This window comes from Diospyros lotus, chromosome 7, assembly GCF_014633365.1.
Source record: "Diospyros lotus cultivar Yz01 chromosome 7, ASM1463336v1, whole genome shotgun sequence".
NCBI classification, from domain to species: domain Eukaryota; kingdom Viridiplantae; phylum Streptophyta; class Magnoliopsida; order Ericales; family Ebenaceae; genus Diospyros; species Diospyros lotus.
Genome location: NC_068344.1, coordinates 30,406,868 through 30,434,867, shown reverse-complemented (window position 1 = coordinate 30,434,867; position 28,000 = coordinate 30,406,868). Strand labels below are relative to the sequence as shown.

Below are 28,000 nucleotides of genomic sequence, written 5' to 3'. Positions count from 1 at the left end.
TGAAGATTTTTTGTGCTTCCCTGTCATAATATCTGTAGTGTAGGGTTTAAGAGAGGGGTTTATCTTCTTCTTCTTCTTCTTCTTCGTTTCTCTCTCTCTCTCTCTCTCTCTCTCTCTCTCTATCTATCTAAGTATATGTATATTCTGGTTTTGCAAGTATGGCTTCCATAGCTTCCTTATCGCCGAGCCCCAGGGCTCAACTCCACACTTCATGGGGTTCCAAAAGCCTGAAACCAAAGAGGAAATCCTTAATCTCAGGCCCCAATTGTCAGAAACTCTCTCAAAATCTCCCGATCGCTTCTTCTTCTTCTTCTTCTTCTACTTCTTCTTCTTCTTCTTCTTCCTCTTCTTTCCCTCACAACCTCAGATTGCCGTCGTTGAACCCTTTAGTTTCCACTCACTTGCACCCCTTGCCGGACTCGACGGAAGAGGGTTTGCTCGAAAACCTGGAGGAATTGACCAATTTGCAGCCAAGTCCTAATGGATTTCATCAGATTCATCCTCGAGAATCGATTCGGAGGGTTTTTATACAGGACCCGCCGTGGATTACTTCATTGTTTGTAAAGAATTTGTACAAGAGGGTTAAACATGGGTTAAATTCAGAATTTCGAGAAGTTGACCGAAGGAAGTATAATTTGCTGAGGAGGCGGCAAATTAGGGAAGAGACTGAGGCTTGGGAAAAGATGGTCGAGGAGTACCGGGAGTTTGAGAAGGAAATGTGTGAGAAAAAGTTGGCGCCCAATTTGCCTTATGTGAAGAAGCTGTTTTTGGGTTGGTTTGAGCCTTTGACGGAGGCGATTACCAAGGAGCAGAGGACACAGCGGTCGAAGAAGCAGAAGGCTGCTTTTGCGCCTTATATTGATTCATTGCCTGCTGATAAGATGGCAATTATTGTGATGCATAAGATGATGGCTATGTTGATGGCTGGAAAAGAGGACAGCTCTGTTAGGGTTGTTGAGGCTGCAGTTCAGATTGGTGTGGCAATTGAGCAGGAGGTGAGTCATGAATCGTCCTTACATCATTATGTGAAACAAAAATGGTTGCTTTCTTGTTTTAACTTCATAGACATGAACAAAGGGAAAATAAGTTGGTGAGTGAATTTGAATTACTAGAACATCTTTATCCTTCTAATATGGTGCTACATTTGGGTTTTTTTTTTTTTTTTTTTTTAAGTAATGGAGGTATATCCGGCTGTTCTTTGGAAGGATATGGTCAAGAATGACGAATTGGAATTTGGAAATGCATCATTTAATTCTATCAAACATGGTATATGTTTTGAATTAAAAACTAAAATTAAGCTATTCAAGCCTGTCCAAACCTTTTTTTGCTTATTTATTTCATTTTGTTTTTATTCTATCGGGAAAAGATTTGAATTTAATGTATTGACATGTAAATTAAATGGAGTTTCATCTAGGGAAGATCATATAAACCAGGGCCTTAACACATCAACAGCTCATTTTTAGTGAGCTCAAATAGAAATGTCTTTTTCATTAGATTAAACGTCCTTGTGTGAGAAAATGATTAATTTGAACTTAATAGAACCTGAAATTGTAAATACATTTGATTGTAATATGTTAGTTTCTTTATTTTTTTAAGGAACTGATAATGAAGAATACAGAACCACCTCATGAGGGCTAACAGTGAATTCTGTACCAAAACAGGCCTTAAGTGGCAGTCCTTGTACAATAGAATAAACAAAAAAAAGGGTAGTCTCACTAGGAATTAGCAGGCAAAATAACAATTGTACAAAAACTATACAACAGGGCACATAAGCAAAAGAGCACACGTCCTCAATCGTGGAAACTAGTCTTCTGCTGCAAAACCAAATGCCACAAGTCCTCAGAAGCCCTTGTATTCCTCTCCCTCCCAATCCACCAAAAGCATGACCATTTTATTTCTCCTTCTATTGGCATTGACCATGTTATGGAAAAAAAGAGTATTTTTATTGTCCTCCTTGAAAAAAAATCATCCTCAATTCTTTTCTCCAACAAATTTCCCCTCTGACCAAAAAAGCTGGTTCGCCTCTTCCTTAAAACTGGCTCTCCTACTAAACTTATCCTGTGCAAGCCTGTCAACCTGTCTTCCTTTTCTGTTAAAGAGATTCATTCTTAATCTGATATTCCCCAATGCTTTCTTGTTCCAAGACTTTAGGCATTGTAGTTTATTAGCCAAATGGAAACTTGGAGTACCCTCTACTGCGTAAGTGGACCACCCATCTCTTACATGGTCCAAAAACTGAACAGGGTGTGGTCTTTTCCTTCTTTTCTTTTCTGTTCTTTTTTTTTTTTTTGTGGCTAGTAAATAACACAGACCTTGATATTCAATTCAGTTGTACTGTATGTATAAGGCATTGCCTACTGCACTATATCATAGAGAATGTGGTTTATGTCCTTTTTTCATGTTTTCTCAGGGAAAGAGAGAAAAATATAGAAGCTATAGCATATATACATATACATGATTTTCTGTATGTTTTGGTTGCTTTATAGATTTTTATTTTTTGGTGTAAAAATAGTACAATTAAAACTTAAAAAGGATTCTACAGCTTTCAAACTATTTATAAGAATATTACAAAGTTTTGCAAGTTAGCAACAATGCCAGCTTGGAATAGTTAAGTGACTAGAACTCACTACCATGAGGAGTGAGATCCCATGGTGCTTGCACTTTTGCACTTCAACTGTAGAAAACTATGTACAAGAAATATAGACAGTTAGGCAGTTAGGCAAAATATCGAGGTAGTTTCTTTCACACTAAATATACAGTTAGGCTATTCTTTTTTTCTATGTAACTATCTCCATATGAGCAGTTATCATTTGTAATATAAATGTGTCAAATCCGAAAATAACTAAAGAGTTTTACAATCCGAACTTCTTCATGGTATCAGAGTAGTGAGATGGAGAGTTCAGAGGGAGAGAGAGCAGAAAAAAAAAAAAAAATTGCCATTGTCGGCCATTGCCCATCTCCTTCTTCTTTGTTTGCCATCACCGTAGCTATAGCCGCAACCATCATTGTCGTTGTTGCCCTTAACCACATTCACAACTGTCACCATCAAATGGATAATCGACCATAGTCACGAAGTTGCATCGGAGAAAGTGAAGGGTCGCAGAATGGAGATCGACGGGGAAGACAAAAGGGTTTATAGCACAAAACCCTGGACAACCATTGCCGTTGTCTGAGAGGATAAAATGGCGTAGCACAAAGCCGCACTTTGGCATCGAAGATGGTAGATGTAGGCGGTTGGTCGCAGGCCAAGAGTCGCATTGGTCTTCCTCATAGAGAAGACAAACGGTCACTCACACCAGAGAAGGCGAAGAGGACTACCAAGAAGTCTTATGTCAAGGCATTTGCTGACATCGCCAAATACCCTAAGAGGGTGATTCACAAGGACTTAGCTAAGAGGAGCCAAGAAGTCTCACATCAAGGCATTTGCCGACATTGCCAAATACCCTAAGAGGGTGATTCACAAGGACTCAACCAAGAAGAGCCAAGAAGTCTCATGTCATAAAATTAATCTACTGTAAGTGAAGACACATGAAGTCATAGTAAATTTCATCCTCTATAAGATGCCACAAGAGAATGCCACAAAGGAGAAGTATTCCGACCCTGAAGACATAGCAAGTCGGAGCAAATTTCATCCTCCACAAGATTACATGAGTGAATGCCACAAAGGAGAAGTATTCTGACCTTGAAGACACATCAAATCGGAGTAAATTTCATCCTCCATGAGACGACACAAGAAATCTAGTATGTCACAAATGAGACGTATTCCAACACAAAAGACACTGCATAGGCGTTGTCAAGTAGACCTCTCAGTTACTCAATATCTTAGTCTTCTAATTAGATATTGACAACAACTCAATATGTTCAAAGTGACCTAAATAAACAAACACTTCATAAAGAGAAAAATTGAAGGTGGACAAGAATCTACCCAAGACTTAGTTTGAAGGTGTGAAGATCCAAGGTGCGCTTCCTTAATATTTATAGCCTAGTTTGAGGGGGCATGTAGAAAACCGTGTACAAGAAATATAGATAGTCAAACAAAATATAGAGGTAGTTTCTTTCATACAAAATATATAGTTAGGAAGGTTTTTTTTTTTTCCCCTGTGTGTAATTGTCTCCATATGAGTACTTACCATTTGTAATATGAATTTGTGTCCAATCTGAATAATAGGTAAGGAGTTTTACAGTCCTTACCTATTATTCTAGTATTTTTATAAATAGTTTGGAAAGTTTTAATTTTTTAAATAAGCTTTAGAAATGTAGTATTTTTATAAAAAAAAATTCTGCTTTATAGATGTATCCAGTATTACTTTAGCTGCTGTCATTTAAGATTGGTTTCTTAAAGACTATTGGTTTTTTATTTTTATTTCCCCTGCTTAGTTTCTTAAAGTTCATTCATGTGGTAATAATTAATGCCATATAGATGGAAAGGGAAGCAATAAAATTGGTTGTGGGCTCTCCATCAGATTGAGAGATTCCAATTAAACTGCTAGAGCTGACATATTCAGAATTGTATTGATTAAATAAGTTTGTGTATCTATTCTATTTAGTTCTTCAGATCCTTTGGTATACCACAAATCCTTTTTGTCTTCCTTGTCTTCAACAACTTTCTAATTATTTTCAGTGAGTTAACACATAGTGTAGTGAAAACACTTGTTTGCTTTACTTGATTTTTGCTTAAAAATAACTGATTCCTTAAAGGTTATTCATGTGATAAGGATTAATAACGGAAGACAAGTAAGAGAAGCAGTTGTGCGCTCACTATTGATTGAGAGATTCCAAGTTAAACTGCTAGACTTCACACATTTAGAATGATATTGATTAAATAAGTTTGTGTATATGCTCTACATAGTTATTTCATGTAACCATTATTGTACTCAAATCCAGTTAGCCTTGTTTTTATCATCTGTCTAAATTCTTTTAGTGGGTTCACATATGGTGTAGTGCAAAATCAAGTCTGGTTTGCATTGGATGGTGCCCCGTACACTCTGTTCCATGATTTCCATCAGAATTGACATTCATTGTTAGCTCGTGTATGATTTGTATGTTACACCTATTGCAAGTTGTCCTGAATTAGTGAGTCAGTTTGTTACAGGATTTTCAAGCAATGTGATCTCACTTGTTTTGGGTTAATTATAAATCCATCTACACCATTGTTGTTGTCACATTTAGTGCAGATCAGGATTCATGGTTTCTTGGAGAAAACAAAGATGTACAGGAGAAAGAAGATTGTAGCTCCAACTACTGAACGCTTCAGTAAGGATGCTGAGATACTAAGGAAACGAGTAAAAAATTTAATTAAAAGGAAAAGGTTAATTGAGGTGCAAAAGCTGGTGCAGAACGAAGAAATAAAGCCTTGGGGCCGTGACACACAGGCTAAGGTTTGCAGCCTTAAGTTTTCTTCCTGCTAATATTAATAATTGATGGGTGAATATATTATGTCTATAGTTTTAATTTTCCTAATGTGATGCAGCTGGGTTGCCGTCTGATAGAGTTATTAATGGAAACAGCTTATGTGCAGCGTCCAGTTGACCAGTCAGCAGATTGCCCACCTGATATTCGACCTGCATTTAGGCACCTATTCAGAATTACAAATGACGTTGGGTGAGCATGTTAGTCTGGTTGTGCATCATCAGTTTATCTTCAAAGAACAGGACACCTTCCCTCTTAACGCATTGTTCATGATGCCAATATTTGGACAATTAGATCATTAACCAATTTTTGGTGTGGCAAATTTGTTTTGTTTTTCTCTGGATGCTTGATAGTTCCTATGTTTGTTTATGTGATGCTACTTTTTGGAATGCATCCTAGTAATTTAATTATTTTATTAAAGTTATATGCTACTTTTTAGAATGTATCCTAGCAATTTAAGTATTTTATTAAAGTTATCAAAGTAATATACATAACATAATAGTGCAGGTTCATGGAGGATGGTTTGTGGCATGCTTCTGCTTTATTATATCCTTGCAACATGATGAGTCTGTTCTGTTGTTTGCTCCTTGTAGGCAGAAGATTGTCAAGAGGTATGGAGTTATAGAATGTGATCCTCTAGTCCTCACAGGATTGGATAGAACTGTAAGTTAACATCTCATCTTTTCTGCTTGATTGGTTTCTGTAATATGTATTTGCATCTTAGTCTAAGAAATCTTGTTTGTTTGAATGACAATGATTGCTCGTATACTAAATGATTCCCCTAATGTTGATTTAGATGCACTGTTGTGGAAATATATGTGCCTCTTATAAGTCCTTATTAGTGATCTGTCAGGAGATAGATATCCATGTTGAAATGCACTGGTTCTTTCCTGATATATATTATTTCACATGTTAACCGAGGGAATAAATGTTGACGTGTATTTATTTAACTGATACACATCTTTTGCATCATTATAACTTCCAAATATGCAATAAGAAAAACGAGTGCTTGTTTTTGCCTTTTTTTTTTTTTTTTTCTTTTTCTCTTTTTGACTTCCCACTTTATGTCTAATCTTCCCATTTTTCCTGCATGCAGGCTAGGCATATGATCATTCCTTATGTGCCAATGTTGGTGCCTCCAAAGAAATGGAAAGGGTATGATATGAACTCAACATGTCATGATGTTCACCTGGCTTTTCATGTGGTCTTTTTCAGGGTTGTTAATACACTTATTTGTTATGATAAACTGACTGCCTTTATCTTGACCTCTTTAAAAGTCTATAATGTTGGAAAAAATAGACTGTAATTGTGAAGAAATATTACATTGAACTCAATAAAATGTGGATAGCCCTGCTCTCAGCCAGAATTTACTTGTATTTCTTACAACACTTCTTCCAGGTATGACAAAGGGGGATACCTGTTCTTACCTTCTTATCTTATGCGTACTCATGGATCCAGGCGGCAACAAGAAGCTGTTAAGAGTGCCACAGCAAAACAAATGCAGAAAGTATATGAGGTAAAAATTGAATGTCAAAATGTATCTTTTTTCCCTTTTACTTTTGATATCTGCCTTACAAGTGGGGCAAATCCATAGTTGCCAGCTAGCTTATGTTGCTCAGTTTTCTTGGGAACAGATTGTTTTGCATAATTGACTAGACATTATGATAATCTCTCAGTTGATCTGTGTTGAGATTTTAATGTTTGAACAAGGCTGCAAGTGATATTTTCTATGAGCCAATTAAGATGTTGACTACTTGTTGTGAACAGGATAAGAAGAAACCGAAAGATTTTCTTTTTGATTGAGGATGACACTCTCACTTTTAAGAATTTTATACAATGGGCAAGCTTCTGGCTGTGTAGGTTTCTTGCTTTTTGGTCTTTTACTTCATGTGACTGTGGTGCCCCCATTCAGAAGAGATGGGTAGAAAGCTGGCTTTGTAAAATTTTGTGCTAGGGTCCTGCCTGTAACTTGAACTGCACATTGGAGAAATTTCAGTTGCTTATCATCCTTGGATTATGTTTCAGGAGTTTCTTCAAGAAGTACTGAGAGTTGCTTGTTGTGAATAGTGGCCTTCCTGTTGATAGTTGATATATTTCTTTACTTTATTAATTATTATAGGCTCCCGGTTTGAAGTTTAAACATTGACAATCGACCTTCGAGAGGTTCTGGGGTATATGTTTTCAATTAACTTCCTAGTGATAGATAAGTGTCAAAATGAATGTATATGAACTCAAGATTATCTGAGACATTTAACATGTAGGGCATTTTTTTATCTTTTCAAATAGCAAAAAGATTTCAGTTTGTCCATTTTTGCAGTTCAATTTAAACCATGTGAGTGCAGTGTGTTCACTTTTGAACATAAGAAATCATGTATTTTTCAGCCAAATCATGTCGGATAATGTTTAATTAAACAAATACAATTATAGTACCAAATATGATGGGACAACAATGATACTGCAGAAAGTTGATAAGAAAGAGAAGAGATTAGGAAGAAAGAAGCAAGGAGAAGAGAAAAGCTGAGAGAGAAGAGAAGAGAAGAGAGAAGCTAGGGAGAAGAACATAGCAAAGGGGAAATCATATTATTCAATCATCAAAAGCTGAATTTTCTCAATACATTATGTGCCTGTTATGGTGACTCAAATTCCCTTGGTACGCATTTTGTAATCCATATTTTCTCTTATCTTTCTCTTAATGGCAGAACAAGAAAACCTGAGGAAATACCTACTGGGCCTAAGCCCCACAACGAATAATACCCCCCCCCCCCCCTCCCCACCAAAAAAAAAAAAAAAAAAAAAAGAAGATAGAGCTGCTAGTTTTAAGATTATTTCCTGTCTATTCCATTGACTGAAAAAGTGTGCCTCCAATTTTGCCCATTTTCTGAGTTTTCTCTTCCCTTCATCGCATCTCTTTGTTTGTCATATTTTGCATTTGTTCTAACAGTGCTTTATTTTTACATTATGTGCCTTATAAACATACGTAAAAGATAACAATCTAATCAAAATATAATTCTAATCTTTAAATCAAGTAAAACTCTATTTAATTCCTCAAATATAATTCTATCATCTAAACAACTGTGGTAAATCAATACAAAACAAGATAAGTAATCTCAAAACAAGATAAATAAATCCCTATCAGTAATGTAGGTTTTTTTTTTTGTGCTAATCAGATTGCAGCTTTTAAAGACCTAGCCTTTTTATTCTCTCTTCTTTCTCTCATATATCTTAAGTCTAGTAAATGAACTTTTTCATTCTCTCTTCTTTCTCCCATATATCTTAAGTCTAGGCTGTCTATAAGCACTGCTCTAATGCATTTTGTAAAGAGTTCCCCCTCTTTGTGGTCTCTTGTTTATCTATTGAAGAAAAAAGCATTACATTAGTGTTCTATGATTTGATTTTTTTTTTCCTGGATCACTGTTTATTATCTATATGGTTTTTGTTGGATGCACTAGCTTGAGAATTGTTAAATGATCATAATGTTAGTCCTAAAATCCAGTGAAATCATGATGGTACTTATTTTTGCATAATTTGAATACTTGATATATACCATGTGTGTCACAGTATATCATTATTTGTACTCAAATCACTATTGTAACTTGCTTGTTTAAATAACTGTTATTAGCTGGATAAAAGCATTAGTGTTCCTCTACTGTGTCTAGTTGATTACAAATACATTGATTTCAAATTGCAGGCCCTGGATACTCTGGGAAGTACCAAGTGGAGAATTAACAGAAGAGTTTTGAGTGTGGTGGAGAGTATTTGGGCTGGCGGTGGCGACATTGGTGGTCTTGTTGATCGCGAAGATGTGAGTGCATCTTGAAATATCTCTTTAAAGCAACTCCTCTTCCCATGAAAGTTCTTTGGATGATCTGTGAGAGTGGTCTACCATCAATACCAAGTCCATGGCATGTTTTGAATATGCAGATCATCACTATAGAGCATCTTGACAGTTTTTGTTTATCTGTCATCAAATGGGAAACTGCCAGTAATCTGATTAGAAGATTATATCTCTGAAATTTTCCCATTCAGTAGCTGCCATTTTTCATTGCTATCCAGAACGATTATCCAAAGATTCTCTTCTGCAATTCTTCTGGCCTGTTGTATGGGTCTTACTCCTGGTTGGACTAGTTTTACGGATGGATATGTTAAACTAGCATTCTTCATCTATAGCTCATGTAATCAAGCTTGTGTTATTTATTTACTTGTAGGTTTCCATACCTGAGAGGCCGCACTCAGATGATTTTGCAGACATTAGGAAATGGAAATGGAGTGTGAGGAAGGCCAAAAAAATTAACCAAGAGTTGCATTCTCAACGATGTGATACTGAACTTAAACTTTCTGTAAGTTGTCTTTATATTTGAAGAGTTAAACATCTTATTGTCTTATTATGTTGTACTGCCTCTTGGGGATTAATTCACCTTCCAGGGAAAACATCTTGGGGAATTTTCTCATCAATTTAGTGAAGTCACTGCTTTAGAAGTAGTGTAATTCATATTTACATTTTCCACTGGAAGGCAACTGTAAGTTTTGGGTTACTAGCTAATTTGAACATTAAAAGACTTTTATCAGGCTGCTTTGAGGCTATCTTGGTGGCTTGGTTAACACGTGAGACAGCTTGTTTATATAAATATTCACTTTGCCAGAATCTTGAAGGGACACATTCAGATTGTATGCCTAAGGTTTCATTCCGTAGGAATGAGTTCTAAGAATAAATATTTGAAACAGGTGGCTCGGAAAATGAGAGATGAGGAAGGCTTTTACTATCCCCACAATCTGGATTTCAGGGGTCGTGCTTATCCTATGCATCCACATTTGAATCATCTGAGTTCTGATCTCTGCCGAGGAGTTCTTGAGTTTGCAGAAGGACAACCATTAGGCAAGTCTGGGTTACGTTGGCTGAAGATACACTTGGCAAACCTCTATGCAGGTGGTGTTGAAAAGCTTTCTTATGATGGGCGACTAGCATTTGTGGAAAATCATCTGGATGATGTACTAGATTCAGCAGACAACCCACTTAATGGAAATCAGTGGTGGTTAACTGCTGAAGATCCTTTTCAATGTTTGGCGGCTTGTATTAATCTGTCAGAAGCCTTAAAGAGCTCATCACCATATACTGTCATCTCCCACCTGCCTATTCATCAGGTACAAGTTCTATTGACCCTTAAGGTTCTTAAAAGAAACATTTTTGGGTTATGCGAGCTGAAAAATATTTTAATTAAATTGTTCAGTGATGCTTTATTTTTGAGAAAACATGTTTTAGCAATTAAATATTTGTAGAAGCAAGGCCAATTGTAGCTCAGTTTACTGTAGCCGCTAACAAACTGAGATGTATTACAAAAAACTGAAATATGTGCTAAATATTTTATGCACCGTAGCCTTAGGTTACTGTATCGTCTGAAACTACATTCAAATGCTTTGTTTGAACCTGAGGAGATGCTGCAATTGTCCTCAGGCTTGTTTGTACAAAGAACATAGGTGCAAGTGGGTCTGCTTCCAATTGCTGCCCTCTCCTCAGGTGAAACAATTTCTTTTTGCTAAGATCAATCAAGGTGAAACATTCAATGAACTTAAAGTACAGAACCAGCTAGATGCTCCAAATTCTGCTAGAAATAATTCAAAAAATAATGTCCTTTGGTTGTTGACCTCAATAGTTGATGGAGCATGATCAGAGGCATCCACTTCATGTAGCTGTTAAGTTGTAACTAGGGAAATGCATCAATTTCGGTGGAAGAGTAAATTGAAAAATAGCACACCCTTTAAAATATGAAGCAGAAAGATACAGCAATTTGACCTTTATTTACACCATTTAAGTATGTTGAACAACTTTTTTCTTTTTTTCCATTTGGGAAATTGATGCTTTGGATTCTATTGAGGCTTGGACTCTTCCTTCCCATATCTCTAATGCCACTAGGCAGTTCTCGTGCAGAATTTGTATCCATGAATTTGTGTTTGTAGTTTGTAAATGGAGGAATGGTTTTAATTTGTTTTAATTGCATATCCTGAACTGTGGCATGTTTTAGGGTTTATTTTAGTTAATAGGATTTTCTTTTTTTCCTTACAGCAGGCTAATATTATTTGGTTTCTTCTTTGATCACGTTTCACATTATCTTTTCAGGATGGTTCATGCAATGGCCTACAGCACTATGCAGCCCTGGGAAGAGATGCTGTAAGTTTGCAGTTCAAACATTTTGCTAAATACAATGATCATTCTTGCATACTGCATAGTGGGAGTAAGCCTTCATATGTTGCTGTTGTTGTTGTTATATGATCATCTTTGTGTTGCTTCTTGGTACGCATATGTCCACGTGTTATGTTTATGAGGCCATTGAGATCTAACCTCAGCCTTCATTCATATCTGGTGCCAAATTTTTCTAGTTCATTTATCTTCAGTTACTGTTGATTGCATTGATAATTTTTTTGAATGCATTCATATACTCTGCCATTTGTATGAGGGTTCTGTTTCTACAGATGGAAGCAGCTGCCGTCAACTTGGTTGCTGGAGAGAAACCTGCTGATGTTTACTCTGAAATAGCTGCTAGGTATAACAATATCCATCATGTGTTAAACATCTGATCTGTGAAGCATTTGTTACGGGAAGTTCATATAAATAGCTATTTCTGCAGATACTGTCAAAAATGAAAGATGGTTTCTGTCTTGTGGAAGGACATTAAGGGGAATAAAAGGGGGAAGGAAAAGGACATGGATGAAGAGAGTTTCTAAAGAATGAGGCAAAGAAGGGAGGGGGTTTTAGGAAAAGAGGGAGGGTTACCTTCCCTCCAAAGGATGCCTTATATGGGTATCTTTGGGAAAATTTGATAAATTAGTTACGTTTTTCATTTACTATTTTTTTTTTTTTGGTTTTTGGATGAGTTAATAGACAACCCCTTTCTTACCCTTCCCTTTCCTCCTCCACTGAGCAAATAAAATGGGAAGCATGATTCTTTTTCTATCCCTTTCCTATCAGAGTGCCTCTATTAGAGCTATGATGTGAAATTACTGATTTTCCCTTGTATTATGGTAGCCTATTTTGTAACTAAGTCTTCACTTAAATTTTGATTTCTCCTTGTTCCTTTTCTTTGCCATCCCTGGCTGGTGAACTAGTGAGTTAGATGGCCAGAACCCATATCTGATTGTGCAGCTGGCAAGCCTAGATCTGCCAGCCCATGACTTTCTTAGTCTTCTCCTTCCTCTTCTCTATCTGTCTGATAAACCACTAATTTACTGGCTGAAATCTAGATCTGGTTGCAGAGCCAGTGAACCATACCTATTGAGTCCAGGACTTTCTTTTTCTTGTTCACCATCTATATTCAAGTTCGATTGAACCCTAATTTAGGTTTCAGCAATATCTAGGTTTGATCTGGGTCAGCCTGAACTTAGATCCGTATGAAGAAAAAGAAGAAAGGTAGGGTCAGAAGGTGTGTTTTCATTGCTTATATGGTCTTCTTTTTTTCAAGTTTTCTTGTCATCACAACATAAATATGAAGGTAAATAAACAAATGTTTGCGTGCAAGGTCAAAATTGGTATTTTATCCTCAACATGCTAATATCCACACATTTTTGTTAACTTTTTATGCAGCACATAAATGGCAGGGAATGTCTGATATGTGTGACATTTTCTCTATTAAGAAGGGATGCTCAGTGCTATTTAGGGTGGTTTTGGGAATTTTTTATTTCTTTTATTTACACTAATTGTTTTGATATGTTTTATTGCATGGGAAAACTCTTAAAATAGAAACTTTTATCTGTCAGGGTACATGACATCATGGAAAGGGACAGCAATAAAGATCCTGCAACCAATCCAAGTGCTTTACTAGCCAAACTCTTAATTGGACAGGTTGTTTTCTTCTTCTGTTGGCCTTTGGCTAGATACTTCTGACTTATGATAGTGTTGTCTTTATAGGATTATTAAATCTAGTTAATGACCTTTTAACCATTTTAGCTTTCAGGTGGATAGAAAGCTAGTGAAACAGACAGTGATGACTTCAGTATATGGTGTTACTTACATTGGGGCAAGAGAGCAGATCAGAAGAAGATTACAGGAAAAGGGTCAAATTACTGATGATAGCATGCTTTTTAAAGCATCTTGCTATGCTGCTAAGGTAAGCTTCTACTGACCCGTAAATCTTCTTCATTGTCTTTTTGACAAATTAATTAATTATAATAAACGGTGGTCTCAGATGTCCATGGAAGGCTTAGTAACATAATTGCGTAAGCCCAGAGAATGCATGTGGTCTTAGGCTGAGTAGTACCTAATGTTGGGAGAACATAATTGCTGCTCCAGTGCTCTTGAAATTTTGCTTATTTTACAAAAAACTGGAGAGATATTCTGGTTTTTATTGCTAAAAATTCTTAACAAGTGGCGATGCTGAACCCATTGTTTACCAATATGTTTTGAACTTCTGGTCTGGAAGGGATAGACATTATTGAAATAGGAATTCAGCTCATTTTCCTACTGCTGATATAAGTGGTTGGCCACCCTACCTGACACCTAGGAGGGTCTTAACTAGCTTGTAAACCTTCCCACGCAAAAAGGCTTTGGTAGCAAAGAAATTTTAAGAAAATATAGAGTTAATGAAAAATAAGATTTTATTCTTTGAATTGATTCCTTCATAACATGTCTCCCTTTATTCTTTGAATTGAGCTAGGGCCACTGCATCGGCGCCCGGATGTAGTTACAAATGAACAAAGGTCCCCGCATTTGCTTGGACAGATGTGGGTAAAGAAGCTAGTACAAAATCAAAATCAAAACCAAAATAAAAAACAAAATCAAAATAAAAAACAAAATCAAATTCAAAGTCAAGGCCAAAAACAAAATCATAGATTAAGGATTGGGTCATGGAACATAGAAACATTAACAGGCAAAGTTATGGAAGTGGTAGATGTGATGATTATGAGAAAAATTAATATTATGTGCCTTCAAGAGACGAGATGGGTAGGGAAAAAAACAAAAATTTTATCAAAAATTGGATATAAAATATGGTACACAGGAAATGATCGAGCGAAAAATGGAGTGGGGATTATTATGGATAAAAGCTTAGTAGATGAGGTAGTGGATGTAAAGAGAATAGGAGATAGGATTATTATGGTGAAGGTTAGTGTCATGACCCTAGGATACAACGGTCATTAAGCATGCGGCAATTACTGATTTGTATTTTTTCTTGTATTCATTTAGTTACATTTCTGTTTTAGATGAGAAGTTGTAATACTTTTAGTTACAAATGATAACTGAAAGCACTAACAATGAGAGTAGCTATATAAGCTACCCGAGAGGCTCTTTTGGAGGATATTAAGTAATAATTGATTGAATGCTTTTCTCTCTTCAGTTCTCTCTAAGATTTCTCTCTCGCATCTTTGTGCTCTTCTCTCCCTTCCTCTCTATTCCACTTCTATTCTTGCTGTCTCCCTCCAAGTTCTCTCTCTCTCTCTCCCTAACCAAACCCTAGGGTCATAACATTTGGTATCAGAGCCACCATTCCTCGACGACTTTCTTTATTGATTAATCTCTAACGGATCGATATCTGCTGTCTCGCGGAGGTTGATTCTCGAAATTTGAAGGCTACTACGGAATCCGGTAGCAGCAGGTGAGTTCAGACGATAGATTGCAGAACTGATCAAGGCAGTAGGCGTTTTCGGAAGTGGCGGTGATTTCGACAATCCTCGGCAATAAGTTTGGGAAGAAGCAGCGATTTCCGATGATGCAAGCTGAAGTGGACGGTGATTGGGTGGTGAATCCATTGCGGATCTTAATTGGTGTTGGTTGTGAGTAGATAGCGGCCAGTTGCAAGCTGGAGTTGAACTCGGATGGGGAAGGCGAAGCCGATCAAAGCAATTTCGGCTTGGAATTGAAGACAACGCGGGTTGGGAGAGTTCCGACAGTGATCAACATATTCAGATTGATTTTTGGCAGCCACAAAAACCAATCGTATCCTTAGGAAGACTGCAACAAAGCAGGATCGTGACAACTTAGCTACAACAGATCCGATGGTCCTTGGTAAATCAGTAAGGGTCGGAATTGCAGGCAACGCAAGGCAAGCGACTCTCGGAACAGGTCTAGGTCACTGCATGTGACCGAGGTGGGAAGGAAGGTGCGATTGGAAACGGTCTAGGGGTGAATTTCGGCGATCTGGTGGAATTCCGGCGAGTGGAACGATACTTCTCTGTTATTAATTTCCAACGGTGACTTTCATTTGAGATCTGGAGGCAACTTTGAAGTACTGTAACGGAGCCGATCGTCCCCTAGGCGGTGAGTCAGGCAGCTCTCAAGTGATCTTAGCAGTGATCGAGGCGGAGTAGTTTGCTGAATTTAGATTCCAGTGACTTTAGATTGGCTAAACTTGAAGCTGCTAAGGTTGTGGATTGGAAGCGATCGATTATCAGTAGGTCTTGGCAATTTATCGAAGCAATTTTAGTAACTGAATTCTGGTGAATTTGGAGACCGAACAGATTCAATCAACAGCTGATTAGAACAGGTTGTCTTCTGAATTTGTGGTTTTAGAGTTGCGCAGCGGAAGTGTTGATTTCAGAAGTTGCAGGCAAATTTCCGAAGCTGATTAGGATAGGTTGTCTTCTGAAATTAACCAGAGCCAGCAGGTTGTTTGAAGGGTAATTGATTTGGAGGCCATCAACAGCAACTAAAGGCTGATTCAGATCCAGCCTTTTGGAATCTAAGGTTGCTGAATTTGAGTCGGTCACTCAAGCATGACAAATAGAGGTGGAATTGGTGTTGTTGGAAGCCCTGGATTTAGTAGCAGCAATAATGGAGTTGGTGGTTCTATTCCTAGCATTCTGCCAATTGCTGCAGCGATGGGTAACCGTAGTGCTGTTCCAGGACTTGGAGTGTCTCCAATTCTAGGAAATGTTGGTCCTCGAATAACTAGTTCAATGAGAAATAGGGTAGGTGGAGGAAGCATCAGGAGAAGCATGAGTTCTGGTGGAGGATTATCTATGCTTGGTCTTGCTTCTCGCCTTAATTTAGCTGCCAGCAGTGGCTCTGGAAATTTAAGTATTCAAGGCCCTAACAGACTAATCAGTGGTGTACTTCAACAAGCTTCTTCGTAGGTGATCTCTATACTAAGAAACTCCTATCCAACTGTTGGGGGGCCATTATCTCAGAGCCGTGTCCAGCTAACCAGCCATCCTAGTTCTGCTGGAGGGTCTCAAGGACAATTGGGTTCACTTTGTAAACAAGGCCTTGGAGTTAGCCCCATTGTTCAGCAAAACCAAGAGTTCAGCAATGAAGATTTTCCGGCTTTACCAGGATTCATAGGTGGCAATGCTGATTATGCCATGGACTTGTACCAAAAAGAACAGCTTCATGATAATAGTATATCTATGATGCAGTCTCAGCATTTCTCTATGGGAAGATCTGTTGGATTCAACTCAAGAGGAACTGAGGAAGCTGCGGAAAATGATGTGCAATCATGGGAGAAAAGTTGCACCAACTTCAAGCAAACGCTGGATCGAATGGACGAATTGCTAGTTCGGCTTGCTAAGATGTATCGGGTCAGTATTTCAATTGAAATGGAGGTTAATCGGACTGAGTTTGTGGAGGATCGAGGTGACCAGTTTGGAGAGAAGTTAATGACTGAAGCGATTGACGAATTTCACAAACTTAAACAGGTCGGATCAGTGATGGGAGTATCAGGATAGGTTTGAAGAATTAAGGTCTTTGATGTTGACCTTGCAACCTGCCTTAACGGAGAGATACTTTGTCTCTAATTTTATTAGAGGTCTAAAGGACGAATTGAGATCATTGGTTAAGATGATGATACCTACAACTGTGAAACAAGTGGCTGAGAAAGCAAGGGATCAAGAACAAGCCTTGGAAGCCATATTTAGAAAGAATGAGCTGTAGCCTAACAGATCTACTAAGAGCAACCAACAGATTGAAGGAGTCTCTATAGCTGCAAATCCGATTGAACACGAATCTAAGGAAAACTTGGAGTGGGACCAGCCAATTGTAACAAAAAAATTCAGCAAGGAGGAAAGAATGAGCAAGGATGTCGGTGGGAATCACAGTTCATATGTGCAGGAAGTAAGAGATACTCTAATGAAGGAGACCCCTACTGAAGATGAGGAAGGAACAGATGCTGGGAAGACGGTGGAGGAATTTGTTGTCGAGGAAAACAAGACTCTTGCTGTTGTGCTTGTTCAAATTTTTGGGGGAGAGCAACTGCATGAATTCTGGTTTTGGCTTGCAGAGCAGTTTGAATCCCTCTATACTGTTGGAGATGATACGGTGGAAGGTATGACTAGTCAATTCAAATTAATTTTGATAGCAGCAGGGCATGGGTCGATGGTTGAACTAGGTGTTGCAACAAATCATAGTACTATTATTTTTGGAGAAAAAGAAATGGGAAGGCAAAGGAAAAGGAAACCAAGAGCCAAGTACAAGAAAAGGCGAAGGAGAAACCAAGTAGTGAAGATGGGAATTGGATGAAGTAATTTCTTCTGAGGGGAGGCATGGAGAATCAATGACCAAAATTATTTTGGAGCCTTGCTGTGATTTCTTGGGGACAAGAAATCTTTTAAGGAGAGGGGATTGTCATGACCCTAGGATACAACGGTCATTAAGCATGCGGCAATTACTGATTTGTATTTTTTCTTGTATTCATTTAGTTACATTTCTGTTTTAGATGAGAAGTTGTAATACTTTCAGTTACAAATGATAACTGAAAGCACTAACAATGAGAGTAGCTATATAAGCTACCCGAGAGGCTCTTTTGGAGGATATTAAGTAATAATTGATTGAATGCTTCTCTCTCTTCAGTTCTCTCTAAGATTTCTCTCTCGCATCTTTATGCTCTTCTCTCCCTTCCTCTCTATTCCACTTCTATTCTTGCTGTCTCCCTTCAAGTTCTCTCTCTCCTGAATTCTTCTCAATTTTCCATCTAAACCCTAACCAAACCCTAGGGTCATAACATTTAGTTTAGGAAGAATGACTGAATATCTTTAGTACATATGCACCACAAGCGGGGTTAGGTGAGGAGATAAAAACAAAATTCTGGGAGGATCTAGAAGGACTCATACAAATGATACCAAGAGGAGAGAAAGTGATTATTGGAAGTGACTTAAATGGTCACGTGGGTAGAGACGAAAACGGCTATAGAGAGGTACATGGAGGGTATGGATTCGGGGAAATTAATAATGAGGGTAAGTCTATTCTAGATTTTGCTATGGCATATGGACTCATCATAAACAATACTAGGTTCAAAAAACGAGACGAACACTTAATCACATATAAAAATGTCACATTAAGCACCCAAATAGATTACTTCCTCATGAGACAAGAGGATCGGTTATGTTGTAGGGATTATAAGGTGATACCGGGAGAGTGTTTGACTACTCAACATAGACTTTTAGTACTTGACGTTCAAGTAAGAAATTGGAAGAGAAAAAATCACATAAAACAAAATCCAAGAATCAGGTGGTGGGATTTAAAAGGGGAAAAACAAATAATCTTCAAAGAAAAATTAAGGGTAGAAGGGAATGGAATGGAGAAGGACAGACAAACCAATTGTGGAGAGGAATGGCTAATGCCCTTAGAAGCACGGCAAAGGTAGTCCTTGGAGAGACAAATGGTAGAGCCCCTAACCTTAAGGAGTCTTGGTAGTGGAATGAAGATGTACAATTGAAAATTAAAAATAAGAAAACTTGTTATAAGGCTGGATATCAGTGCAACAATGAAGAAAATCTAAAAAATTATAAAGAAGCAAAAAAGATAGCAAAAAGAGCTGTTAGTGAAGCAAGGTCAAAAGCATATGAGAATCTATATAAACGACTTGATACGAAAGATGGAGAAAGGGATATATATAAATTAGCTAAAACAAGAGAAAGAAAAACAAGGGATTTAAATCAAGTGAAATGCATAAAAGATGAAAATCAAAATGTATTAGTGAATGAGGGAGTGATTAAGGAGAGATGGAAGGAGTATTTCACAAAATTATTCAATGATGGTGGCGACACAAGAGTTAGGTTGGGACATCTTAGTAACTTCGAAGGGAACGTGAGCTATACATTTTATTGACGCATAAGTTCAAATGAAATAAGGCAAGCATTAAAAAAGATGAAAAATCATAAGGCGGTGAGACCGGATAATATACCAATAGAAGCATGGAAATGCATGGGAGAAGAGGGCATCTCCTAGCTAACGAAATTATTTAACGCGATCCTTAAATCAAAAAAGATGCCAGATGAGTGGAGGAAGAGTACTTTGGTTCCTATATACAAAAATAAAGGAGATGTTCAAAACTGTGAAAATTACAGAGGAATTAAATTAATGAGCTATACCATGAAACTCTGGGAGAGAGTAATAGAGCAGAGGCTCAGAAAAGAAACAGAGGTCTCAGAAGATCAATTTGGTTTCATGCCTGGTAGGTCAACAATGAAAGCTATATATCTACTGAGGCACCTAATGGAAAGGTATCGGGACCATCAGAAGGACCTATATATGGTGTTTATAGATGTAGAAAAGGCCTATGATAGGGTCCTTAGAGAAGTTGTAACGACCCTAAAGTGGGTCTAGGTGTTTTAATACTTGACGTCAGTGTTTCGTAATTAGAATGTTGGACTAAATATTTTTATTAATGCTTAATGTTAATTTCCTTGGTGGCATAGAAATAATTTAGATTACATAATTTTATTCTATGGTGCATGGAATCAGAAATTTAAGTGAAAGGGCCTCAATTAAATAGTTAATGAGATGTCTAACCCAAGTAGAAAATTAAGCCTGGTGGGATTGGAATATATGTATATGGGATATATGTGATTTGGGCTTAGGCCCATGGTGAGAAATTATTTGGAAATAATGGGCTTGATGGTGTAATAAGAAAATGGGAAAAAGAAAATAAATTAAGTAGCATTTGTCACTCAAGTCCCTGGATATTTTTTGTTTGTAATATGAAAAGAGGGTTATTTCAGTAAATTCTGGAGCTGGCGTGCAGACCTGTGCGCGCTCCTTTTTCCCAGCAGCCTCTGTGCACAAATATCCTATTTCAGTGCAAGGTGTATCCCTTCTTTTTGAATGCACTGTTCCATTGTTTATTTAGTCCATCTCCGTGCTCTTCTTCTTCTTCACCCTCTCCATCCTATTCCATCACTTCTGTTTGCTACTGCTATTTGCTTCATGTGCGCGGGTGGAACTCTCTCTGATTTCATTCTCAACAGGCAAGTTCTCTTACCCATTTTTATTCCAATGCAACCACGTTATCTTTCAGTGCGAGCTCTCTCTTAGATATATTCTATATTGAAATGCAAGTTTCCTTGATTTGCAAACTGTTGCTTATTGTGTCACCTCGCTGTTAGTGTTTTCCACTGTGTTTATTTTGTTCATAAAGTTCCTAGTTGCTGTGAAGTCCATTTGATGTCTCTCAAGCGGGGTTTGATTCACCCTAATATTTGTTCAGTGAATGGCTTTCCTTCTTACTCAGCTGGGTTTTTGTTTAGCTCGTTGCTCCCTGTTCAGGCATTTATATATGTACATGTTGCATCACTTTTGGAAGCTCTCACCCATAGCTGAATGTAGAGTGTTAAGTCACCATTAAATGATTTCATTAAGGTATTTGGAGCAAACAGCAAAAGCCTCAACTGAAAATATATATAAACTGTTCGCCTATATATATGAGACCCACTTGTAAATACTTATATTCAATATGCGTAACGAGCTGATACCCCCCCCCTAGAGATTTAAAAAGCTTATTAAAGCATGCCCTGCCTAGCTAATCCACAATATATTATGCTTAAATAGTCATTCGAATGCCCCTGTTCTGTTCTGTTCTGTTCTGTTCGGCAAACCCAGTTATATATATATATACACGTTCAACTTCATTGATGTTCTAGCGAGCTCGTTCCAGCTCTTTGCCGCGAGCTCACACCTATAAGCTCCCTGGCCGCTTAATCGCGAGCTCATCTGTCAAGCTCTTGGCCGCGAGCTCTTGCCGCGCGCCTCACCTCAAGCTCGTCCAGCGAGCTCTTGCTCAACCCCTTGACCGCGAGCTCGTTCACCTCATGACCCCGAGCTCGTTCGCTTGTCCTTCCCGCGAGGTCTCTTGAGCTCTCTCCGTAAGCTGCGACCTCAAGACCTCGAGCTGTTCCCGAGCTCGTCCCATATGCCTTGAATGGGAGCTATCATCGCTCACCCTATTTATTTACCCTTAAGTAAATGTTTGCATTTTCCTTAATTTATATTTTACTTTCCTTTACTTTAATACATAAATGTAAATAAGAAAGTACCCCCCATTTGGATTCAATAAAAATATCAAAAAAATCAAAATCCATAAAAATAAAAAGTTAGAATTTTGGTTTTAGTACAAATCCATGAATTTGCAATTTTACCACCATCGAAATACATAGTTTCCGTTTCTTGAAAAATTCATTAAAAATCATTTTTACAACAATAAATGCTAGTAATCAAATTACCGGGAGTTAGTTTTTCAAGATGAAGACATTTTCAAAAAATGTCTATTTGGTCCATTACCTTAGAAAAATTTCAGGATTATGTTTGGTCAGCAATTTCACGTGGTGTGGTCATTTGATTGCATGAAGTCGAATAATGAATTTGAGCTATGAGCATGAATGCAAGTAAATGCATACTATCACTGGTTAAATGAAATCACAACAATCATATGATGGGAATAATAGTTATTAAATTTATAATACACCTCAACTGGTGAATTGAGATTTAATATTAAATAGCATCTCTCAAAGAAGTATTATTGTGTTGTAAATTACATTAAGCATTTTTGTGCCATAAATTACATCTTGAATGTGGTAAACATTATGAAGTAAGATATGTTGAATTTATCTGATGATGGGGAAAATACCCGGTATGGTAAGTGATGTTAACAGCATGAATATTGCAAAATCGGGAATTTAAATACATGTGGTTGGCAAATGCATACATGATGCATACATGTACAGGTTCCATATATATATGTTTTGCGCACCTATTTTGCGTGGAGGGAGAAAGGGTACCCTAGAGCACTTGGCACGGGACGAGGTGGCCATAGCCCGGCAAGTTGGCTCCATATTTATTGTGAGGTTTTGTCTATGTGATACACTTTGGCATGTGTTGATTTATGGCTCGCGAGCCTATGAGACTTGATTTTGATATTACATTTATATGCACATTTGCATAATAGTACATGGTGGCATGATACATTTAACTTGGAATTGATCAAGTCTTAAAATGTGATATTTGTATACATCAGTGATGTTCTGGAGTACTCTCTTTGGTGTCACCTTATTCTTGGTTCATGATCATTGTTTATTACCCTAGAACTTGCTGAGCCTTGTGGCTCACTTGATCTTCTTTGCCATTCCAAGTAAAGGGAAAGCTATTATTGGGGGTGAGTCCAGTGGGACTAAGGCCTGAGGATAGAGGTGTACGGGGACGCGTCCTAACTTGAAGATTCTGTTAGCATTTTGGTGAGACTTGAGATGAAATGAGTTGTTTGTTTAATTGTGGTTGTTCTATATCATTTCTGTGATGACCTCCTTTCGAATATCCTATGCTAGCGGGAATATTCGAGAGTGGGCCCTTACAGAAGTATTATGGAGGGTTTTAGAGAAGAAAGGAGTCCGAATAGCCTATATACAAGCCCTTAAGGACATGCATCACGGTGTAGAGACAAGGGTCAGAACATGCGGAGGGGATACTGAACCGTTTAAAATTACAATAGGACTGCATCAAGGTTCTGCACTAAGTCCATATTTATTTGCTTTAGTAATGGATGAACTCATTAAAGATATTCAGACAGAGGTGCCATGGTGTATGCTATTTGCAGATGACATAGTGTTGGTGGATGAAACAAAAGGAGTGAACACTAACCTTGAGTTGTGGAGAAACAATTTAGAATTTAAGGGATTTAAATTAAGTAAAAAGAATACAGAATATATTAAATGTAAATTTAGTAAGAATGCAAGAGTGGAGGATGTTATAATAAAATTGGAAGACCAAATCTTATAAAGAAAAGACTATTTTCGATATTTGGGATCGGTGATTCAAAAAGATGGAGAAATTCATGAGAATGTCACACATAGAATTAAGGCAGATTGGCTAAAATGGAGAAATGCATCAGGAGTGTTATGTGATGGTAAAATCCTATTAAAACTGAAAGGAAAATTCTATAGGACAGTTATAAGACCAGTCTTGTTGTATGGCTCAGAATGTTGGGTAGTCAAATACCAGTATGAGCAAAAGACGAGCGTAGCGGAGATAAGGATGTTAAGATGGATGTGTGGCAATACAAGAAAAGATAAAATTAGAAATAAAGTTATTCGTAATAAGGTAGAAGTAGTGCCAATCGAGAAGAAGATGAGAGAGACTAGACTAAAATGATTTGGTCATGTGAGAAGGAGATCAAGAGACGCTCATGTGAGGAGAGTTGATGAAATGGAACAATTAGTCAAAAAAAAGAGGTAGAGGCAGATCTAAGAAGATTTTGGGAGAGACATTAAAGTTTGATATGAAGTGTATGGACCTAAATGAAGATATGACAAAAGACAGAAATATATGGAAGTCTAGAATTCATGTAGTCGACCCCACATAGTGGGATAAAGGCTGGATATGTTGTTGTTGTATACTTTTTCTAGAGAACATGGATATGAGTAAACGCTGTGATGAACATTGAATGGTTTGCATGCATTGCAGAAAAGTACTTCCGGAAATGCATTGCATTTATCACCTTTGGTTGGAAGGTGTATGGTGCCTTTTTATGGAAGATTTCTTTTTTATTACTAGGGGTAAGTAGTTCCATTTCCTGCCAAGGGACTGCTCAAGTATTTGTCCATCAATGAGTCATAACTCAACACGAGTCAACGCGGATTCATTGATCACTGTCTTTTAGCATCTTTATGTGAAGCAGATCTGCCGAATTCATCTTGGATGAAGATTCCTCTGTTGTTTACATAGCTTTTTCCCATAATGCTGTTTCAGCTTGCAGCATCTACCACGTGAAAAAGTGAGGATGAGAGTTACTAGGGATCAAAGAATCCCTTATAAAGACCCTCCTCTTGTTTCATTTCGTATGGAGGAAATAGAGGACAAGAAGATAATGTTTCTTGACTTTGTAATCTTTTCCATTTATGTTCAGTGGGGTGGCAGAAGTATATGAGAGAGAGAAACAAATTTGCCCAAAAAACCTGGCTATTGAAAAATGATAGCTTGCATGCCCTGTCCTATACTAGTTTTTTATTGGTTCCTTGATGGGAATCCAATCCATTTGCTCCGATCTCTTCCCGTCCTGTTCCTCACTTTCTTCCCTCTTACCAAACAGACAAAAAGACAGGCTGATTCCTGTATGCTTCATGCAATAGTTTTTTGGTGGAACACTAATATGTGACCCAAAGTATGCCGTCTATACTTTTAGATGGATGTGTGCCATATGGATAGGTGAATTACTGACTGACAAATGCTGTATTGAACTGATTTCAAGACCATGATTTTCCACAACTTCATTTTTTCTTCTATGTTCTGTATTTGCTTAGTTTAAAATGTCATGGTTTGAGGGTAATGGAATTTAATGCTTAGATTTACAAAAATTGGTCAGACTATAATATCTTATATTTTAATCATTCTTCTGATTCTATAATTTTGACTAGGTGACGATGGCTGCCCTTGGAGAGCTATTTGAAGCTGCACGTAGCATAATGGGTTGGCTTGGTGATTGTGCAAAGGTTGGCTTTTGTTTCAAACTTTTGGATTGTTTAATTTTTACTATTGCTGGAGAGATGACTCTTGCACATGCAAATTTTACAGGTTATTGCTTCAGAAAATCAACCTGTGCGGTGGACTACTACTCTAGGTCTTCCTGTTGTGCAACCCTACTTTAAAGCTGAACGGCATGTTGTGAGTTTCAGAGCCTTCTTCGCATTTTTTTTTTTTTTTTAATTTTTGAAATCACATAATGATGAAATCACATATGTGATCCTTAATTGCATGATGGAATCACATGATGTAGTTCCTGATATAGTCTGCAACTTGAGACAGATATGCCTGTAATTGGATGTCAGGATAGGATGAATATTTGATATTAGTGTCAACTTATCACACTGTGATGCTGCAGATAAGAACTTCTCTTCAGGTGTTGGCTTTGCAGCGAGAGGGCAACTTGGTAAATTTGTATTGTCAGCTTTTGATTAAAAACTCCTTTATGTTCAACATTCTTTGTTTTCATAACCTTTGTTATCATGTTGAACACTAGGTCGAAGTCCGGAAACAGAGGACTGCATTTCCCCCAAATTTTGTGCACTCGCTTGATGGTACACACATGATGATGACAGCTATTGGATGCAGGGATGCTGGATTGCGTTTTGCAGGTCAGTAATATTAGGCCTGACAACTGTTCCAAAACCGACTGTTCCCGTTCCGATTCCAGAACCGGAACCGAACTGTCTATAGACGGTTCTGGTTCCGGTTCCAGTTCCCTGAGGGTTTGGTTCTGATTCCCAACGATTTTGGTTCCAGTTCAAACCGATTGAATAAAAAAAAAAAAAGGGTTTGGACTTAATTTATATAAATCAAGTTGCCTACATATTCTTTTGGGGTTTAAAGGAATCAAAACCCTCGTAGTTCACTTACTATTTGAATTTGTAACCCCCTTACCTTAATCGGAATTATTTTCGAAGGTACTGGTTATTGTGTATTGTATTATATATTTTATATTTATTTAATTTATTTTTTAATGGTTTGAACCAGTTTCAATTCCTTATTTGGTTTTCAATCTGCTTAACTTAAACAACCCCCCCCCCCCCCCCCCCCCCCCAATATTCTGAAGTGTTGTTCCATATCTGAAGTTCAGTATTCTCACATTTTTCTGTCCCATCCACTTACATGACGTCATCTGCAAATAGAATACACGACACCTCTACCTGGATATATTTAGTGATTTCCTAAAATAAGTACTGAGAAATTTTGTTGAGGCTTCTCCCTAATATGTAGATTATGAACTACTTTCATGTGTTTGTATGAAATGTTGAATCTATTTTGTATCTATTCCTGCCATGTTCTGCCCTAATTTTGTTTTGAAAGTTGTTATTGGCGTGCCTGCATAATGTTGTGTGAGGCCCCTGCCATAAGTCCAAAGGCTTTGTAAGCTTCTATTGCATTTTTATTGAAGTTCGTTACATATTATTAGCAAAGTGACGTAATATTGGAGAAAAGCAGAGTGAGTATGTGTGCGTGTCTTTAATATGCTTTATTGGCTCTTCCTTGTGCAAGACTGAGGAAGAAGCTTTAGAAATGAGAGATTATATTCATTATCTATTGCTCACATCCCTGTCCATTGAATCTCTTGCAGGAGTGCATGATTCCTTCTGGACGCATGCGTGCGATGTTGATAGGATGAATAGGATCCTCAGAGAAAAGTTTGTGGAGCTGTATAGCTACCCTGTACTTGAAAATGTAAGCATCTTATGCCTAATTAATATTTAGAATTGAGTACCTATGCTCTTCTTAAAAATATTACCACGAGAACCACAAAGTAAATGAGCTCCTAAGGTGTTTTGATCATACCACTGTGCTCTGCTCCTCAAAATGAAGCAGACAGAAGAAGTTACTGGGGGGCACTTAAAAAAAGTCTTATCTTGGATGTCCCCATTGCATGAGGCTCTCGCTTTGCAAGGGTCGGAAGAGTTATTTTTCTTTTTTACAACGTTTACCCTTGTTTTTTTTCCGAAGAGGTTATTTTCACAATTCAAACCCATAACCTATCCATGGCATACGAGTGATCTTACCGTTACTACCAGCTCCCCTCTCAAAAAGTCTCTTCGTTTAGTTCAAGAACTATCTGGGTCAAATGCACACTTGATATGAAAAACTATCTGTGTCAAAAGTACACTTGAAATGAAAAACTTTCAATTTAGTTACTCCCATGCACATATGCTAATACAAATTCTGATCATCCAGTTGCTGGAAAACTTCCAACAATCATATCCAGAGTTGACATTCCCTCCCCTCCCACCTAGAGGTGACTTCGACTTGCAACAAGTTCTCCAGTCTCCATACTTCTTCAACTGACACTCCACATATCTGTAGCATCTTTGCTACTCCAAGCAGACATTTCCACCATTTCAGCCTCCAGAAAATGTATCAAAGGTGGTTTGGCTGAAGTTTGATTTGGGAAATGGGGGTGGAACTCAGAGAACAGTTACAATGGGAAGGCAAAAGCGCGTGTTCGCGGTTGTGTTAGTGAAGGTCGAGAGCAGAATCAGATCCTGTGCCATTTGCTGCCTCTCTGCAGCCCCAAGGAACGACTTGGCCATTCCAGCCATACTTAATACTCAGCCCCAAGGAACGACTTGGCCATTCCAGCCATACTTAATACTGACTCTAAGATTCAGAAGACTTCTGAAGAGGCCTTTCCTGCAGTTGATCGTTAGGGAATTAAATGGTGAGGGGTTTATTCTGTTTCTATACTACTGCTAGTTAGAGTTTTTGGCTGACCAGTTGATTCATTTTTTGTAGCCTCTGTATTTGACTGTATAGTAGTATTTTTCTTCTAACCGAATTCAAAATAGAAGAGGGATGTTGTAGAAGAGGAGATAGATATTGGCCACCTTTGTAATGTCTATAATGGGAAATTAAATTTTGGTTTTA

General features: G+C 37.7%; 1 protein-coding gene across 1 annotated transcript; it reads left to right on the top strand.

The window, feature by feature from the left end:
- Positions 1–34: 34 nt before the first annotated feature.
- Positions 35–28,000, top strand: LOC127806248 (DNA-directed RNA polymerase 3B, chloroplastic). Its single transcript, XM_052343426.1, has 19 exons — positions 35–995; positions 5,175–5,378; positions 5,471–5,601; positions 6,003–6,072; positions 6,506–6,564; positions 6,808–6,925; positions 9,098–9,211; positions 9,615–9,746; positions 10,132–10,548; positions 11,522–11,572; positions 11,875–11,945; positions 13,156–13,240; positions 13,353–13,505; positions 25,006–25,080; positions 25,163–25,252; positions 25,470–25,517; positions 25,608–25,722; positions 26,703–26,806; positions 27,311–28,000. Exons 1-19 carry the CDS (start codon positions 159–161, stop codon positions 27,419–27,421), a joined length of 2,985 nt encoding a protein of 994 aa, XP_052199386.1. The 5' UTR covers positions 35–158; the 3' UTR covers positions 27,422–28,000.

Excerpts from the sequence above, each read along its gene's own strand:
- LOC127806248 (XM_052343426.1), top strand. The coding sequence starts at position 159 with ATGGCTTCCATAGCTTCCTTATCGCCGAGCCCCAGGGCTCAACTCCAC. Across the intron at positions 10,549-11,521 it reads CCCACCTGCCTATTCATCAG|GATGGTTCATGCAATGGCCT; the intron begins GTACAAGTTCTA and ends TTATCTTTTCAG. Across the intron at positions 25,253-25,469 it reads TTAAAGCTGAACGGCATGTT|ATAAGAACTTCTCTTCAGGT; the intron begins GTGAGTTTCAGA and ends GTGATGCTGCAG.